Consider the following 19,152-nt stretch of genomic DNA (forward strand, 5'->3'; position numbering starts at 1 on the left):
TGCTGTTAGATCTCAGTGCTGCATTTCATACAGTGGATCATCATATTCTACTTGATAGGCTGGAAAATCATTTTGGGATTACTGGGAGTGCCCTTGCATGGCTGACGTCATACTTGACCAGTCGTTCTCACTGTGTTTTGTACAGTAACACTACCTCTAACCTTAGTGACATGAAATTTGGGGTTCCACAGGGATCTGTCTTAGGCCCCCTGCTTTTCTCCCTTTATATCGCACCCCTTGGGCGCACATTGCGCCGTTTTGGGATTACCTTTCACTGCTATGCAGATGATACTCTGTTATACATGCCGATAATCAATCAATCAATCAATTCAATCAATTTTATTTATATAGCGCCAAATCACAACAAACAGTTGCCCCAAGACGCTTTATATTGTAAGGCAAGGCCATACAATAATTACGTAAAAACCCCAATGGTCAAAACGACCCCCTGTGAGCAAGCACTTGGCGACAGTGTGAAGGAAAAACTCCCTTTTAACAGGAAGAAACCTCCAGCAGAACCAGGCTCAGGGAGGGGCAGTCTTCTGCTGGGACTGGTTGGGGCTGAGGGAGAGAACCAGGAAAAAGACATGCTGTGGAGGGGAGCAGAGATCAGTCACTAATGATTAAATGCAGAGTGGTGCACACAGAGCAAAAAGAGAAAGAAAGAGTGCATTATGGGAACCCCCCAGCAGTCTAAGTCTATAGCAGCATAACTAAGGGATAGTTCAGGGTCACCTGATCCAGCCCTAACTATAAGCTTTAGCAAAAAGGAAAGTTTTAAGCCTAATCTTAAAAGTAGAGAGGGTGTCTGTCTCCCTGATCCGAATTGGGAGCTGATTCCACAGGAGAGGAGCCTGAAAGCTGAAGGCTCTGCCTCCCATTCTACTCTTACAAACCCTAGGAACTACAAGTAAGCCTACAGTCTGAGAGCGAAGCGCTCTATTGGGGTGATATGGTACTATGAGGTCCCTAAGATAAGAAGGGACCTGATTATTCAAAACCTTATAAGTAAGAAGAATTTTAAATTCTATTCTAGAATTAACAGGAAGCCAAAGAAGAGAGGCCAATATGGGTGAGATATGCTCTCTTCTTCTAGTCCCCGTCAGTACTCTAGCTGCAGCATTTTGAATTAACTGAAGGCTTTTCAGGGAACTTTTAGGACAACCTGATAATAATGAATTACAATAGTCCAGCCTAAAGGAAATAAATGCATGAATTAGTTTTTCAGCATCACTCTGAGACAAGACCTTTCTAATTTTAGAGATATTGCGTAAATGCAAAAAAGCAGTCTTGCATATTTGTTTAATATGCACTTTGAATGACATATCCTGATCAAAAATGACTCCAAGATTTCTCACAGTATTACTAGAGGTCAGGGTAATGCCATCCAGAGTAAGGATCTGGTTAGACACCATGTTTCTAAGATTTGTGGGGCCAAGTACAATAACTTCAGTTTTATCTGAGTTTAAAAGCAGGAAATTAGAGGTCATCCATGTCCTTATGTCTGTAAGACAATACTGCAGTTTAGCTAATTCGTGTGTGTCCTCTGGCTTCATGGATAGATAAAGCTGGGTATCATCTGCGTAACAATGAAAATTTAAGCAATGCTGTGTAATAATACTGCCTAAGGGAAGCATGTATAAAGTGAATAAAATTGGTCCTAGCACAGAACCTTGTGGAACTCCATAATTAACCTTAGTCTGTGAAGAAGATTCCCCATTTACATGAACAAATTGTAATCTATTAGACAAATATGATTCAAACCACCGCAGTGCAGTGTCTTTAAAGCTATGGCATGCTCTAATCTCTGTAATAAAATGTTATGGTCAACAGTATCAAAAGCAGCACTGAGGTCTAACAGAACAAGCACAGAGATGAGTCCACTGTCTGAGGCCATAAGAAGATCATTTGTAACCTTCACTAAAGCTGTTTCTGTACTATGATGAATTCTAAAACCTGAGTGAAACTCTTCAAATAGACCATTCCTCTGCAGATGATCAGTTAGTTAGAGAAAAGGAAGGTTGGAGATTGGCCTATAATTAGCTAAGATAGCTGGGTCAAGTGATGGCTTTTTAAGTAATGGTTTAATTACTGCCACCTTAAAAGCCTGTGGTACATAGCCAGCTAATAAAGATAGATTGATCATATTTAAGATCGAAGCATTAAATAATGGTAGGGCTTCCTTGAGCAGCCTGGTAGGAATGGGGTCTAATAGACATGTTGATGGTTTGGATGAAGTAACTAATGAAAATAACTCAGACAGAACAATCTGAGAGAAAGAGTCTAACCAAATACCGGCATCACTGAAAGCAGCCAAAGATAACGATACGTCTTTGGGATGGTTATGAGTAATTTTTTCTCTAATAGTTAAAATTTTATTAGCAAAGAAAGTCATGAAGTCATTACTAGTTAAAGTTAAAGGAATACTCGGCTCAATAACTGCTGGTAATCTTGTTCACATAAAATCCTTAGAAGATTGCCTTGCAGCAGTGAGAAGTTGGATGTCTAGAAACTTCCTACTTTTAAACTCTGACAAGTCTGAAATGATGGTTCTTGGTCCAGTGAGACATCGGCATCAATTTGACCAGTTAACGCTCAGCCTCGGCTCGTGTGTCATACATCACACTGACAAAGTGAGGAACCTTGGGGTAATTTTTGATCCTTCGTTGTCCTTTGGCCTCCACATTAGAAATATTACTATGACTGCTTTCTTCCACCTGTGAAATATAGCGAAGATTCGTCCCATCCTGTCTATGGCTGATGCTGAGACCCTGATCCATGCATTTTTTGTGGCAAGATGGCACCAGCGTGTACCGGCAGTCGTCTACCTGCTCTGCGTTTTCTGTTGGTTATTGCTGTGTTATTTATTCTTGTGAAAGCATCACTGGATTGCTAGTGTATGATCGCCAGGCACTCATTGATCTCAAACTTTCTCACGAGCTGGTTCTACGGAACATTTTTGGGGACCAAACATCCAGATTCCCTACTCCCTTGAGCTCTGTACCTGCTTATCTGCTGCGCTCACCTGTCTTCACACGGAGGAAGCGACCCAGAAAGCGCGGGAAACGCAGAGGTGTCCTTGTGAAAATTAAGGCTCACTGGAGGTCCAACCGTGGAATTGTCCCTTTCTTCAGGACTCCTGGATTCCCAGTAATTAGAAGATCGTATGGGTTACGATGGATCCAGCCCGTGTTCCCTGCGCGTTTGGACACCGGCCTGCGTCATCTGCCGCTTCCAGCACCTCAGCTCAAACGCCGGGTGAAGCGCCGTGGGGTGGATTTTGGCGCCCTCCGGCCGCTGTGCCGCTGCTCCTCGCGGGTCTGTGAAACTGTCATTACGCCTTGGCCTGTTGAATGCTAGATCGCTAGCTAACAAAACGTTTTTATTGAAAGATTTCTTTACATCGCGCAAACTGGATATAATGCTGCTCACAGAGACCTGGCTCCAAGTCGGTGAGTCTTCACCTTTCTCCGAGCTTTTACCCCCTTCATGCCTTTACTTTAGTACGCCTCGGATGACTGGCAGAGGCGGTGGGCTAGCTACTGTATATAAAGAAAGCTACACCTGTCGGCGGGTACCGGCAGATCTGTTTTCCAGCTTTGAACTGCAGACTTTTGTGATAAGCTCTGATATTCCAGTCCTGTGCGCACTGGTGTATCGCCCTCCAAAGCCAAATAAAGACTTCATTCAGGACTTTACTGACTTTGTGGCCAGCTTATCATTGAATTACGATCACTTTCTGATTGTTGGGGATTTTAATATCCACGTCTGTTGCGAATCCAAGCCGATGGTTAAAGACTTCTTGGATTTGATTGACTCTTTTAATTTGACTCAGTCTGTGTCAAGCTGTACGCACGAGAAGGGGCATATTTTGGACATTGTGCTCTCTTTCGGTCTTAATCCTAATGTAATTGAGATTTGTGAAACCCACTTCTCTGATCACTTTGCTGTTTTATTCTCTGTAGCGTTGTCTCAGACCGTGGTCAGTCCGTGCGCCACAGCGCGCCGGGTGCGCACATTCAATACTGAGTCAACCGCCCTGTTTTCTGATGCTTTTCATGAAACGTATAGAAACGACTCAGATAACGCAACTCCCGATGAACTCCTTTCTTATTTTAAAGGTGCGTGCACCAAGGCTTTGGACTCTGTGGCTCCTTTACGGCTGAAGCACTTAAAGCCCACGGCACAGACTTGGCTAAACGAGCGCACTCGTGAACTCAGGCGCTCTTGTAGGCACGCTGAGCGACAATGGAAAAAAGATCATCTTCACGTTTCCTTGCAAATACTGAGGGACAGACTGTCTGAGTATCAGAGAGCAGCTAAAGCTGCTAAAACTAGATTCATGTCATTCATTTTCTCTCTTATTTCAGAGATAAAACCTCTGATCTTAGATCATGTCCTGTATCTGAGGTGGAGTCAGCAGATCCATCCATGTGTCATGCTGTTTTTGATTGTTTTAATCCGTTATCTGTTTGTGAGCTGACTAAAATTGTTAATCATCTTAAGTCTTCTTCCTGCACTTTGGACATTGTTCCAGGTCATTTGTTTAAAGATGTTTTTCAGTGTATTGGTCCATTCATTGCTGAACCTGTGAACGCTTCTCTATCAAGTGGCTGTTTTCCGTCAGCTCTTAAACGTGCTGTAGTCCAGCCGCTCATCAAAAAGAGCAGTCTTGACCCAAATGTGTTGTCCAACTATAGACCGATCTCTAAATTACCATTTGTGTCTAAAGTCTTAGAGAAAGCTGTTTATGACCAATTGCAGGCTTATCTGGATCTTAATGAAATAGGGGAGAAGTTTCAGTCTGGTTTTAAATTAAGACACAGTACTGAAACAGCCCTTTTAAAAGTTTTCAATGACCTTCTTTTAACTGTTGATGCTGGGAACTCTGCAGTTCTTCTGCTTTTAGATTTATCTGCAGCCTTTGACACAGTGGATCACAGTGTCCTTGTGACTCGCCTCGAGACGCACATAGGTATTAAGGGTTCAGCGCTGAATTGGTTTCGGTCCTATCTTTCCAACAGAAGTTTTTCTGTTAATGTAGGACAGTACTCTTCCTCTGTGTCTCCTCTTAAATATGGCATGCCCCAGGGCTCAATTTTAGCACCACTTCTCTTTGCTTTATACATGATCCCTCTTGGGTCTGTTTTTAAAAAGCATAAAGTCTGTTTTCATTGTTTTGCAGACGACATTCAGATTTACCTTCCTGTAATTTCGTGTTATACCCAGGCTGCTGTAAAAATACTACAGGACTGTCTAAATGATGTACAAGTCTGGATGAGAGCTAATTTTCTGAATCTTAATAAAAATAAAACTGAGATTTTAGTGTTCGGGCAAAGTAACCCTCTACAACAGGGGTGGGCGTCGAGGGCCGAGACACTGCAGGTTTTCCGTGTAACCAATCACCTCAGCAGGTGGGTTGCTGATGAGCTTCTGCTCTGAACATAAACACCTGGTTGTCAATGAAATCACCTGCTGAAACACCTGATCTTTAATGAAATCACCTGCTGAGGCGATTGGTTGCATGGAAAACCTGCAGTGTCTCGGCCCTTTATGGCACATGATTGCCCATCTCTGCTCTACAAGGACAAGACAGTTTAAGTCTAGACTGAAAACTCTTCTCTTCTCCCTGGCTTTCAACACTGGCTAAGTGGTGTATGCTTTGCTATGCTATTTTGCTCTGTATTTTAGATTATTTATTTATTTATTTTATTCTTTTCCTTTAATATTTTACACTTTTGTATTGCTATTATTGTGAAGCACTTTGGTCAGCTGCAGCTGTGTTTTAAAAGTGCTATATAAATAAATTTGAATTTGAATTGATCTCTTCTAGATTGGACTGCTGCAATGTTCTATTTTCTGGTTTACTGCAGTCTTGCATTAGGGGTCTCCAATTGGTTCAAAATGCTGCAGCCAGACTTTTGACACGAAGCAGAAAGTTCAACCACATTGCACCCATTTTAGCATCCCTTCACTGGCTTCCTGTCCCAGTGAGATCAGATTTTAAGGTTCTGCTACTAACCTATAAAATTATTCATGGACTGGCACCTCCCTACCTAGCTGACCTAATTAAACCTTACGTACCGGCCCGGGCTTTACGTTCTCAGGGTGCAGGACTACTTTGTGTCCCTAAAGTGAATAAGAAGTCTGCGGGTCACAGAGCTTTCTCTTATCATGCCCGTTCTGTGGAATGGTCTCCCTGCATCAATAAAACAGTCAGATTCTGTGGACATTTTCAAGTCCAGACTTAAGGCGCGCTTATTTTCCCTTTCATATGGCTAGCATACTGGTACAGTTTTGTTTTATGCTTTTTACTCTTTTAATTCATTTATTAGTAATTGGAGCGGCCTGCGGCCTCAACTTTACCTAAATTCTGGGGTCTTTTAGTGAAGTTTAGGGCTAGTGGCCGGCGATCACCTTAGTATTTCTCTGTTTTCTTGTTTAATGCTGGCAAATTATACAGTATTTTTTGTCTTTCTGATGCCTGATTCTGTTTTTTTCTCTCTGTTTAAGGTGCAGCTCCATCCAGAGATGGGAGTTGTATTTGCGTTGGCGATCCTCCTGTCCTGTGCGCCAATAGCATTTTTTGTATATTGTTCTGTGAATTGTTCTGTAATTTATGTTTGTAGCATGGCCCAAGCAGAGGGTCACCCCTTTGAGTCTGGTCTGCTTGAGGTTTCTTCCTCAGAGGGAGTTTTTCCTTACTACTGTTGCTCTGGGGGTTGGTAAGGTTAGACCTTACCTGTGTGAAGCGCTTTGAGGCAACTCTGTTGTGATTTGGCGCTATATAAATGAAAATAAATTGAAATTGAAATTAAATTGACTGAATCCACAAAACCAAGAATACAAACAAAAAAAACAGCAAAATATAAAATGCATTAGATCAAGAAAGTCATCTTCTGTGTTTGTTTATAGGTATGAAGCCTCCTCAGGAGAGACAGTTAATCCTGGTGGCCAACGCTCACATGCACTGGGACCCCGAGTACTCAGACGTCAAACTGATTCAGACTATGATGTTCCTGTCTGAGCTGAAGAGTATTGGTGAGGCAGCCTCGAGCGCCGTGGCAACCAGCTCCCCTACCTCTGACCTGTCTTCGATCCCCATCGTCCTGTGTGCTGACCTCAACTCGCTGCCTGACTCCGGTATGGTTTCTGCTTGTTTCTTGTTAGAATCCATCCAGAATAGTAATAAATTATGGTTTCAATCATCACATTGCTTTAGTCTAACAATTATGCATTTTGCATTTGAGCAGCAGGTGGCAGTGCAAAACACAAAACAATTTCCTTCTATGCCAGAAGTTAAAATTGTCAATAGTTGAGATTGAGGTGGAGGCGGGGCTTGAGACATTGTTCAAACACTAATGGTACATATGTGTGTGTGAAGGGGCATACAGACTTTTCTTAAAATCCATTCTTTGTCCTGCTCCTGGCAATACATTTCCTGTTTCTCTCTGTTGCTACACTTTCATGACCTCACTGAATAACTAGATGTGCACTCATGACAGTGCAGAACTCTGCCCCCACCCAAATGTCCCATCATGCAAAAGTCAAGCAAAGTCTTGTTTTGCAGGTCTGCACTAAAATGTCATGCTGTCTTGTGTTTCACCAGATCTGAGTGGAATCTGTTTTACTTCTTGAAAATTCCATATCCAATTGTGGTATTCCTTTTGTTAACGTGGTGCACTTTGGGAACTGAAGTGATGTCTTGCGTCGCTCAGGTGTGGTGGAATACCTGAGCAATGGCGGCGTTGCCGAGAACCACAAGGACTTCAAGGAGCTGCGCTACAGCGAATGTTTGACCAACTTCAGCTGCAACGGCAAGAACGGCAACTCCGACGGGAGCATCACGCATAGCTTCCAGCTGAAGAGTGCTTACGACAGCAACGTGATGCCTTTCACCAACTACACGTATGACTTCAAGGTAAAACCCATCCAAACACTCTGCATCCAACGTGCACAAACTAGGAGAGCTGAATTTGTGTTTGTCTGAGCTGGGGTGTTTTTGGAACTGACAATATAAATTATATGAAAATGGCACCATTCTTCAGGTAAAATCTACCCGGCTGCTACGACGGCTCTTTTGGCTCAGCATCTGTTTGTTTTTAAATGTTTTGTTGTTGGTGGTTTTTTAAATATGGTCATGTTTTTGGTGACTAATAATATGGCCCATCGCTGTTGCGAAGGGTCATTCCATGTCAATTCAACGAGGGCCTCACGCACTTTCTCAGATTTTCTTTAAATTTTAATCAAATATTCCCAGACCATTCAGAACAACACATCTGAAGTTTGAGGCCTGTAGGCCAAGTAGTTTCTGAGATATGGCCAGTTTAGTGTGCATGGGGTCTGCCGTTTTTAGGCAAAAATTATGGCCGTCATTTCTGGAGCCATGTTCAAGGTAGAATATCTCAGCAAATAATGGACTTAGAGGCCTGAAATTTTCTGTGGCAGTTGTCATGGACACCCAGACTTTGACTATAGTCAAACAACAGACATTGACACTAAACTGTGAAGTTTATGTATGCTCAAACTATGGAAAATGTTACATCGACTATGTTTGAGACACTGAAGCATACCATTACACTCAAATAAGCCTTTCCATTTCTTGGCTCCTTAATGCCAGCTATACTGGCTGTGAAATATGTAAAGTTGGCATATCTGTGGTAAACAGTTATTGTGGGAGAAACCTCTGAAATGTGAAAAAAAAAAATTGTGACCCTAAAATAATAATAAAACTTTTCAAACTGATTCCATTTTGAAGGTATTGATATCTACTTCATGTGTTATAAATATGGCCTTCTTTATGAAACTCCTTCCTGGATAATTTAAGCATCCAATTATGGCTAATTTGTGCACTCGCGAATGTATTTCCAGTGCTGAAAAGACAATTTCATTTTAATTGTCTCTGTCCTCTGTACTTGTCTAAATCATCTCAATCTCACCTCTCCTGGCTTTGTTTCCAAATTGTCCTGCTTGTGCGAACCCTCTATGCTAATTCCTAATCCTGTTCGATCTTGTCACTCCCAAACAAAATTGTAGCATCTTCAGCTCTGCTTCCCGTCTTTCTGTTAGTGCCATCGTCTCTAAGCAGTACAACATAGCTGGTCCCACAACCGTGTTGTAGACTTTCCCCGTCACTCCTGCAGATATTCTTTTGTCACAAATCACTCCTGTCACCTTTCTCTACCCACTCCACCCTGCCTGCACTCTTTTCTTCGCCTCTCTACCACACTCTCCATTACACTCTCATTACTTTGGAAAGATGACCTCAGGAAAGATGAACTCATCTACTTTCACCACCTCTACTCCTTGTAACTGCACTATTCCACTGGTCTTCCTCTCATTCACACACATGTACTCAGTCTTGCTCCTACTGCCTTTCATTCTCCTTCTCTCCAGAGTGTATCTCCACATCTCTCTTATTCCAGATTCCAAGAAACAATTTTGCTTTAGAACATGTAAAAAAAACTTTGACTTGACTTAAAACTTTGTTACCAACATGGCGGTATGAGAATTTTTTTCTTTGGATATGGTCAGAAATCTAATAGTATAGTTAGGCATCATGATAAATGCCATAGACTCAGCTATGGCCAGCTCTCCACAATTTCTCTTATACTCACTCGACTGGTAAGCCACTGAAAGCCGAGATAGGCATGTCCCAACTTGTCCTCTGACACTCCAAAACGGAGGTGTTCTTTGTCTCGCTCCATCAGCGGCTCCGTCGTGACGCACGAAGCCTCCGTGCGGCTTTCCATGACAAAATCTCTTGTTAAAAGTGAAATCTGCTGGAAAATGGCTGATGTCCAGCTCTTGTGATATCAGAGAAATTGCACACGATGGTCCCGGATCGACACAGCCGTCCGTTTAGAAATGAAATGGTGGTTTCTGCCTGTCAATCGCGGCTTGGAGCGCGGCATGCCGTGCGCCATTGTGGGCCGTCCTTAAAGCGGTAGTAACACTCCTTAATCTCTGTGAAGCCCATAAAATTTTCACCGAAAGCCATGTGAATTTTCTGAATGGTTTCCAGCTGCCTGTCTCTAACAGTTTCTGAAAATATTCTGATGGAACAAAGCCCAAATCATTCCGCCATTTCCTCGCAATGAAAAAACGACGAGGGGGGTGGACCAGTGCTCACTCAAAGCCTGCCCACAGGTAAATGACGCAACCGATCGGCGTGAAAAAACTCACGCATGCGCACGAAGGTTCAAGCTTGGCTGACTTAAAAACATATGAATCAAATCCATATATTTTTTGCATAAAATAACAAGGTCGGATACTTTTCTCACAGACCTCGTATACTGTTTATCTATAGCCAGAAACTGTTAAAATAAAGACTGTCAGATTTGCACTTTTTCTGATGGTCTTTGAACTCAACATGTGCACCAAAAGGTCAATATCTGCACAGAGCAATTGGCTGGTGCCTTTATTTACAGTAGTTTTCAGAATAATAGTAGTGCTATGTGACTAAAAAGCTTAATCCAGGTTTTGAGTATATTTCTTATTGTTACATGGGAAACAAGGTACCAGTAGATTCAGTAGATTCTCACAAATCCAACAAGACCAAGAATTCATGATATGCACACTCTTAAGGCTATGAAATTGGGCTATTAGTAAAAAAAGTAGAAAAGGGTGTGTTCACAGTAATAGTATGTGGCATTCAGTCAGAGTTCGTCAATTTTGTGGAACATACAGGTGTGAATCAGGTGTCCCCTATTTAAGGGTGAAGCCAGCACCTGTTGAACATGCTTGCCCCTTTTAAAGCCTGAGGAAAATGGGACGTTCAAGACATTGTTCAGAAGAACAGTGTAGTTTGATTAAAAAGTTGATTGGAGAGGGGAAAACGTATACGCAGGTGCAAAAAATTATAGGCTGTTCATCTACAATGATCTCCAATGCTTTAAAATGGACAAAAAAACAGAGACACAAGAAAATGTAAAACAACCATCAAAATGGATAGAAGAATAACCAGAATGGCAATGGCTGACCCATTGATCAGCTCCAGGATGATCAAAGACAGTCTGGAGTTACCTGTAAATGCTGTGACAGTTAGAAGATGCCTGTGTGAAGCTAATTTATTTGCAAGAATCCCCCGCAAAGTCCCTCTGTTAAATAAAAGATATGTGCAGAAGAGGTTACAATTTGCCAAAGAACACATCAACTGGCCTAAAGAGAAATGGAGGAATATCTTGTGGACTGATGAGAGTAAAATTGTTCTTTTTGGGTCCAAGGGCCGCAGACAGTTTGTGAGACGACCCCCAAACTCTGAATTCAAGCCACAGTGAAGACAGTGAAGCATGGTGGTGCAAGCATCATGATATGGGCATGGTTCTCCTACTATGGTGTTGGGCCTATATATCGCATACCAGGTATCATGGATCAGTTTGGATATGTCAAAATACGTGAAAAGGTCATGTTGCCTTATGCTGAAGAGGACATGCCCTTGAAATGGGTGTTTCAACAAGACAATGACCCCAAGCACACTAGTAAATGAGCAAAATCTTGGTTCCAAACCAACAAAATTAATGCCTCGCAGATGTGAAGAAATCATGAAAACTGTGGTTATACAACTAAATACTAGTTTAGTGATTCACAGGATTGCTAAAAAGCAGTTTGAACATAATAGTTTTGAGTTTGTAGCGTCAACAGCAGATGCTACTATTATTGTGAACACCCCCTTTTCTACTTTTTTTACTAATAGCCCAATTTCATAGCCTTAAGAGTGTGCATATCAAGAATGCTTGGTCTTGTTGGATTTGTGAGAATCTACTGAATCTACTGGTACCTTGTTTCCCATGTAACAATAAGAAATATACTCAAAACCTGGATTGATCTTTTGAGTGACATTGCACTACTATTATTCTGAACACTACTGTATATCTTACACAGGTCTGTAGCCCAAACTACAGTGCCCTCTATCTTTAAGTCTGTCATCATTGTTCCAGTACCCAAACACTCCACAGCCAAGGAACTGAAGGAACTCCACCCTGTTGCCTGGCCCCCATCATTGCACTGGACCTCTCACAACTTCATTTCAGCTTTTAACACTGTTATCAAATCAATTTTATTTATATAGCGCCAAATCACAACAAACAGTTTCCCCAAGGCGCTTTATATTGTTATCCCCTCCAGACTCCAGCAAACCACTCTGTAACTGGATTCTGGACTTTCTAACAGACCCCAGGCTGTTAAACTGGGAAGCTTGTCCTCCTCCACAATCACACTGAACACAGGCACACCGCAAGGCTGTGTGCTGAGTCCCTGCTCTATTCTCTATTCACCCACAACTCTTTATTGTTCCAACGCCATAATCAAGTTCGCAGATGATACCACAGTGTTGAGTCTGATTAGAGGGGCATATGAAATGAGAGGTTTAGCACTTGGTTGCGTGGTGCAAAGACAATAGCTTGGCACTCTCTGAGGTGTGGTACGACAACTGCACTGCTACCGACCATAAAGTACTACAAAGGGTTGTGAGATCTGCCCAAAGGACCATTGGCTCCAAGCTCCCCCTCCTCCCCCATCCATAACATTTACCATAAAGGCTGCCTGAACAAAACCAGACCCATTGTTAAGCATGTCACTCGGCCTAACCATGGTCTTGTCACCCTCCTACAGGAGATACAGGTACCTGTGCACCCGCACAAGCAGGCTCAGGAACAGCTTCTTCCCAGAGGCTGTTGCACTGCTGAATAAAACTCCACCTCCTGTCTCGCACTAGATGTACCTCTGTACGGCATCTGTCCCTGCACACCTTGAACCAGTTTACACAAATCCTGTGCAATATATTTTATATTTATCCTGTAATGACCTCAGTGCAATAAACTGCACTCTTGTATATATCTATTCATACATTGTTGTATGCAGCACTATTTGTTTGTCACTGTAGTCACCTATAACTACTACTGTACTTACCCATCTGTATATTATCCATCTCCTATTTGTCTACGTCACTCCTAACTCTACACATTACTTGATTTGAACTATTTAATTGCTTTTCTTTCACTTCTGGTTAGATGTCGGCTGCATTTCATTGGCCCTGTACCTGCACTCTGCACAATGACAAAGTTTAATCTAATCTGATCTAAAAAAAGATTGTCATGAGAAAGAATCAAATCCAATCTTAAACTGGTGATATTTAATCAAAAATCAATTTATGCTGTGTTGTGTTAAAAAAAAAAAAAGCTTAAAATTGAGCGTGTTTGATTTACAAAATAATCTGTGCTCGTCAGCGCAGTTATGAAGCTTCACATGAGTCAGTCACATGACCAGAAGTCTACTGATGTTTGAATTTCAGGCCGAGGAAAAGTGAAAGAATTGAAAGCTATGTTGAGAGAGAAAGTAGCACAGAAAGAGAAATCTTTGTGTGTGTGTGTCTATCTATATACGTATATATCTATATATATATCTATATATATACACCAACCATCGTGTGCTCTTTCTCTGGTTATCACAAGAGCTGGACATCAGCCATTTTCCGGCAGATTTCACTTTTAACAAGAGATTATGTCATGGAAAGCCGCGTGGAGGCTTCGCGCGTCACGACCGATTCGCTTTGGAAGCGAGACAAAGGAACACCTCCATTTCGGCGTGTCAGAGGACAAGTTTGGACATGTCCAGCTCGGCTTTCAATGCTTACCAGTCCAGTAAGTATCAGTGAAATTGTGGAGCTGGACATGTCCAAACTTGTCCTCTGACACGCCGAAATGGAGGTGTTCCTTTGTCTCGCTTCCAAAGCGAATTGGTCGTGACGCGCGAAGCCTCCGCGCGGCTTTCCATGACAAAATCTCTTGTTAAAAGTGAAATCTGCCGGAAAATGGCTGATGTCCAGCTCTTGTGATAACCAGAGAAAGAGCACACGACGGTCTCATATCCACAGAGTCATCCGTTTAGAAATGGTCCGGTGGCTTGTGCCGCGTCTTCGCAGCTCGGAGCGCGGCACACCGAGTGTCCTTAAAGGGGTCCTTAAAGCTGTACTAACAGACCTTATTCTCTGTGAAGCCCGTAAAATTTTCACCGAAAGCCAGATAAATTTTTCGAATGGTTTCCAGGTGCCAGTCTCTAACAGCTTCTGAAAAAATTCTGATGGAAAAAAGTCCTTTTCATTCCGCCATTTCCAGACAATGAAAATCCGACGAGGGCGCGGGACCACTCCTTCCCAAGGCGTGCTCACAGGCGAATGACGTCACTGACAGGCGTGGAAAAACTCACGCATGCGCACGAGGGTTCAAGCATGTCTGACTTAAAAACATATGAATGAAATCCATATAGTTTTTAAAAAAAATAAAAAGGACCGTTACTTTATTGACAGACCTCGTATGTCCAAACTTTTGTGTGTGTGTGTGTGTGTGTGTGTGTGTGTGTGTGTGTGTGTACATGCATAGAATACAAATCAATTTTAGAACTGCTTGATAGATGTCAGTTCTGTGAGATTTGCAGAATCTTGACTGAAACTGTGATGTGAAAGCAGCTTGTGTTTGTGTCCGCAGGGCGTGATCGATTACATCTTCTTCTCTAAGACCCACATGAGCGTCCTGGGCCTGCTGGGGCCGCTGGACAGCCAGTGGCTGGTCGACAACAGCATCACGGGCTGTCCCCACCCCCACATCCCCTCGGACCACTTCTCCCTGCTGGCCCAGCTGGAGCTGCACCCGCCCCTCCCCCACTCGCTCAACCCCCTCAACGGGCTGCACCTGCCGGTCCACAGGTAGTGACGCCAGACAAAGGAAAGCCCCGCCCACCCTTCAGACACTTTGTTTCCCCACCTGTCTCCAACTTTATAAGGACCCTGTACAGTTCCACTCCCCTGCCCCCCAATTATGTTAAATCTCCCTGACATCCTACCAGAAGGAGTGAAGTATTCACTCGCTGTTGCTCCTCTTCCTTTTCGGCACATTGTATTTTTTTTTTCCTCCCTTTGTCTTTGATGAGGCTTGATACCAAATGCTGGGTTTGGGAGACCGTTGCTAAATCATTTGTCTGTCTTCATCATTTATCTACGGAGATTTTGGGGTTACTAATTTAACCCCAGTTTCTCCAGATATGTGATGAAGACGGCTTGCAGATTTTGCAGTGAATTAACAAACTTTAATGCTTATTATTATTATTATTGTTGTTATTATTTGCATTCTTTTTCAGATAAATTTGCATAACATCCAACTTTGATTTAACAGTCCTTTTTTTTTTTCTTCATTGATATTTTTCATGACAAAATTATGATCCTGTTTGAGCAATGTAAAGTTTTGACATAAATGTTTGGCTTAAAATTTCTGGGGGGGAAAAGTTGTTTAACTCAAAATTCAAAACAGTCAGGAGGTGGGGGGAACTCCCACTTTCAGATTTTTGGATTAAATGCTCCTTTTAATCCTGGTTTCACTGACAATTAATTTTAATGAAAGAAGCACATCTAAATCTAAGATATGAATGTTCTGATTAAAGTTTTGTAAACAGAGGCCTATATTTTTGTTCAGTCAGCGGAGGAAAAACCAAAAAGCTTGTTTTTTGTTTGTTTTTATTTAAATGTGAGTAGATGTGGTTTCTAAGTGAAAATGATGGATGTGGCTTTTTAAAGTGAGATGATGTCATCGTTAAGACTGTGGCTGTTTAAATGGCACCGAGCTGTATCAGTGTGTAATTTTAAAGCACCACGTTTTGACTTTAAAGTCTGTTTTGTTTTTTTCCCGTAAGTTCTTTAAAGCTTCTGTTCAAACATGACTCTTACATAATGAGCAATAATGATCATTGTATTTACTTCCTGTCAAACCACAAAGTTGCACATTTTATTTGTAAATATCTCAGAAAGATGAGATCTGGATTTCAAGATCTGCATTTTGCAGGTTTACTGCCGCGTTGTCGTCTCAGTGAACACAGAAATACTTTATATGGGTTAAAGTCTATAGAAGTGACTTTTAGTAGCTCAGTCGATAGCCTGCTTGTCCTTTATCCAAAGCGTTACTTTGATCTGCGATGGCTTCCAAGTGAGGTGTCCTTGGGAAAGAAGGTAAAAAGTGCTCAGTCTTGGTGGACTGAACCCCCAAATGATCCTGTAAAAAAAGTTGTAGCGAAACAAGTCGACTCATGATTTTTTTTTTTTTGTTTGTTTTTTTTTTAATACACATCTGCCACCAGATGGTTTTAATTTATTACAAATTGTTCTACAAAGTGCATCACCTGGTTTAAAGTGATTTTAAATGGCTTTGAATCACCAGTTTGAACTGGGTTAAACCTCTTTTATTTGGCCTTGAAACCAGATGTTTGAACTAGATTATAATGCTTTTAAAATGGCCTTAAAACATTAGTTTGAACTAGTTTAAATCGATTTTTAAACTGGCTTAAACAGCTTTAAACCAGGAGTGTGAACTACAGTAAAGTGCTTTTCAAGGGTCTTCAACTGATTAACTGGTTATAAGTGGGTTTTGAATGGTTTGAAACTAGACATTTCAATTGGTTTTAAATGGCAAACTGGTTTTATGTTGACTTAAAGGCATTACATTTTACAAATTGGCTATTGAAAAATCTACAAAATGTGTTTAGGACAGTTGCGTCAAAAAGAGATCGTATTTTGTGATATTGTGATGAACTTTGTTTTTTCACTACTTTGTTATTTTATAAACCAGTCATTAAACAAACTGCTCAATTTTCAATATATGAGTAGTTTGCCCGGTTGGGGGCAAATTGATAGTTTAAAATGTGTGCCTGGAAGAAACTTACAAACACAAAATCAGCACTGATTATATTAATTATAGGAAATTGGCATTTGGCAAAACTGTAGATAATCTGTCATTTTTATTTGTTAAATACTGAAATGGTTTAAGAAGCTGTCAGTCGCTTCAGTTACTGATCTGTCTGTAGTTGTCCCCCCCCCCCCCAGCTTGCTTGAAAGTTCTGTCGCATGTCTGTGTGAATTTGTTCAACTTTATTTTTTATATATGGGTCTGTTTCTTTCAGGATCTCTGTTTTTATTGAAACTTTCAAATATTTTAAGTTGAACAACCATCCGTTTGTCTGCAGGCTGCTGCTGAAACCTGTTTGTTTATTGACCAACAATCTTCAGAAATAACCGTTTAAATCAGACACTAAAACTATTCTGTTCTAATGTCTCAAATATAGAAATTTACATCACTTTTATCTCTGCTTTACTTATCTATAAATACAGATATCTTATAGTTTTGGACTGTTGCAAGTTAAAATCTTTTTACTCTAACAGCTGAATACCCGCATCAATCACTTTATTAGCTGGTAACGGGAAATGATGAAAATGTCTTTTGGTGTGACAAGTTGTTTTCACTGTAAAGTGTTTAAGTACAAGTTTACTGAAGAACTGAGGATTTCTTCCATTTGTATGGAAGAAATCGTCCCTTCATGCTGAAGATTTATCATTGTTTTTGGTTTTATTTGTTTAAGCTGATCTTCAGTCTTAGAGTTGGTAAGAAATTGTTTTTCAAAACAATTACATTTGGAAAATACTGCTGGCGAATTGTGACCCGGAGTTGAATGTACTTACTAAAGGTTGGAATTGTTTTTTAAGTTTGTGCATTTGTTCTTTCAGATGATTAAATTGAAAGCCATTTAAGTAATCATTCAGGACCATTCTGAGCTGTTAAATGTGTCATTGGAGACACACAAAAAAATAAATAAAATGTTGGTAAAACTTAGATGGCAAATTCAAAACTTAAAAATCAATACAAACCATTGGAATCAGTCATTGTTTTGATACGTTATTCTTCCTTTAATATTAGTTCCTAATTGGCATCTGTAATTTGACTCTGAGGCTAAAGACAAAAAAAATAAGATGAACATGGCTGACAGTTTGAAACACACTTATGTCAAATCATGGTGTTGAAATTGCCATCAAGTATCAGCTGTGAGGCTGATGGGACATTTTACACAAATCTCTGCAATATAGCGCCGAAGTGCCGCTGCCTTTCCCAGTTAACCTCTGGTCTGTGAGCATCTAGATTTTTTTTTTTTCCTCTTTCTACAAGTCATTTATCTTTTCTGTCCATGTTGAACAACTTTGACTGAAGTTCCACATAAATGTTGAACACTATAATTTATTAAATTTCTAACCTTACAGCTCTGTTTCATGTAAACCTGAAATCTATTCAATGCCAAATGTGGGTTAAAAAAAAAACATTAATTGTCCCACATTTTGTAACATTCAGCCTTCTTACATTGCAAATACAAACTTATTTTAGAAGCTGAAGTATTTTCAACTTTCGGACTATAATGAATTGTAGCAATAAGCGCTAAATTCCGACCAGGAGGTGAAAGTAACAAATGAAAATATGAACATAATGAAAATGCATATGAATTCGAAAAATTCCATTTTAATATTGATTAACATTTGTTATTAATACCAAGCTGACATTTATAGTACCACCTACAGAAAGGCGATTCTTCATTTACACTCTAAAATTTAAATTCATCATCTAATAAAAGTGTTTTCATAGGTGGAAATAATAAAAAAAAAAATAAACTAGAGTGATTAAGTTGTAAAATGAAAAATGGAGTGATAAATATACTATTATTATTATATAGCTGCGACACTACGTGCACTCTGATTGGCCGATTTCCAGTCTGGTATTTTCCTATATCAGACCAGTTACGATGATAATCGGTCCAGAACGCGTATCACATTCGTTACAAACCAGAAAGCCAAGAACACGATTAAAAAAAAGTCGGACATGAATATACTCCATAAATATCTAAATGGCATCGGAAAAAACACAGCTTGAAACTTACCAGCTAACAACCGAGCAAGTTCCTCATGGAAGCGAAGCAAACAGGTCTGACGATGAGCCGTCAACAGCTTTAATATTCGGGTGATACCGCATAATGAATGAAGTATTAACTGTTTCTCACATGGGACCATGCTAACACTCGGCCCGTATGTACACCTTGGGCTGATATTTTCCCGTTCAGACCTTGAGCTTAGTTAATAATCCTTTAGTATTCATATTGCACTGTACTCGGGGAGGTGATGGTCTAGTGGTTAAGGTGTTGGGCTTGAGTCCAGAAGATCATGGGTTCAAATCCCTGCCTGACTGGAAAATCACTGAGGGCCCTTGGGCAAGGCCTTTAATTCCCTATTGCTCTCGGTGTGTAGTGAGCGCCTTGTATGGCAGAACCCTGACATCGGGGTGAATGAGAGGCATA

At 40.9% G+C, this 19,152-nt stretch overlaps 1 protein-coding gene across 1 annotated transcript in view; it reads left to right on the plus strand.

Annotated features, from left to right (window-relative positions):
- Positions 1-18,652, plus strand: part of cnot6l (CCR4-NOT transcription complex, subunit 6-like) — a 44,627-nt gene extending 25,975 nt beyond the window's left edge. The window contains 3 exon segments of the mRNA XM_034169610.1: positions 6,883-7,143; positions 7,719-7,921; positions 14,484-18,652. Coding sequence (XP_034025501.1) covers positions 6,883-7,143; positions 7,719-7,921; positions 14,484-14,705 — 686 coding nt within the window. The 3' untranslated portion in view covers positions 14,706-18,652.
- Positions 18,653-19,152: the final 500 nt, after the last annotated feature.

The sequence above is a fragment of the Thalassophryne amazonica genome, chromosome 5 (assembly GCF_902500255.1).
Source record: "Thalassophryne amazonica chromosome 5, fThaAma1.1, whole genome shotgun sequence".
Classification (NCBI taxonomy): domain Eukaryota; kingdom Metazoa; phylum Chordata; class Actinopteri; order Batrachoidiformes; family Batrachoididae; genus Thalassophryne; species Thalassophryne amazonica.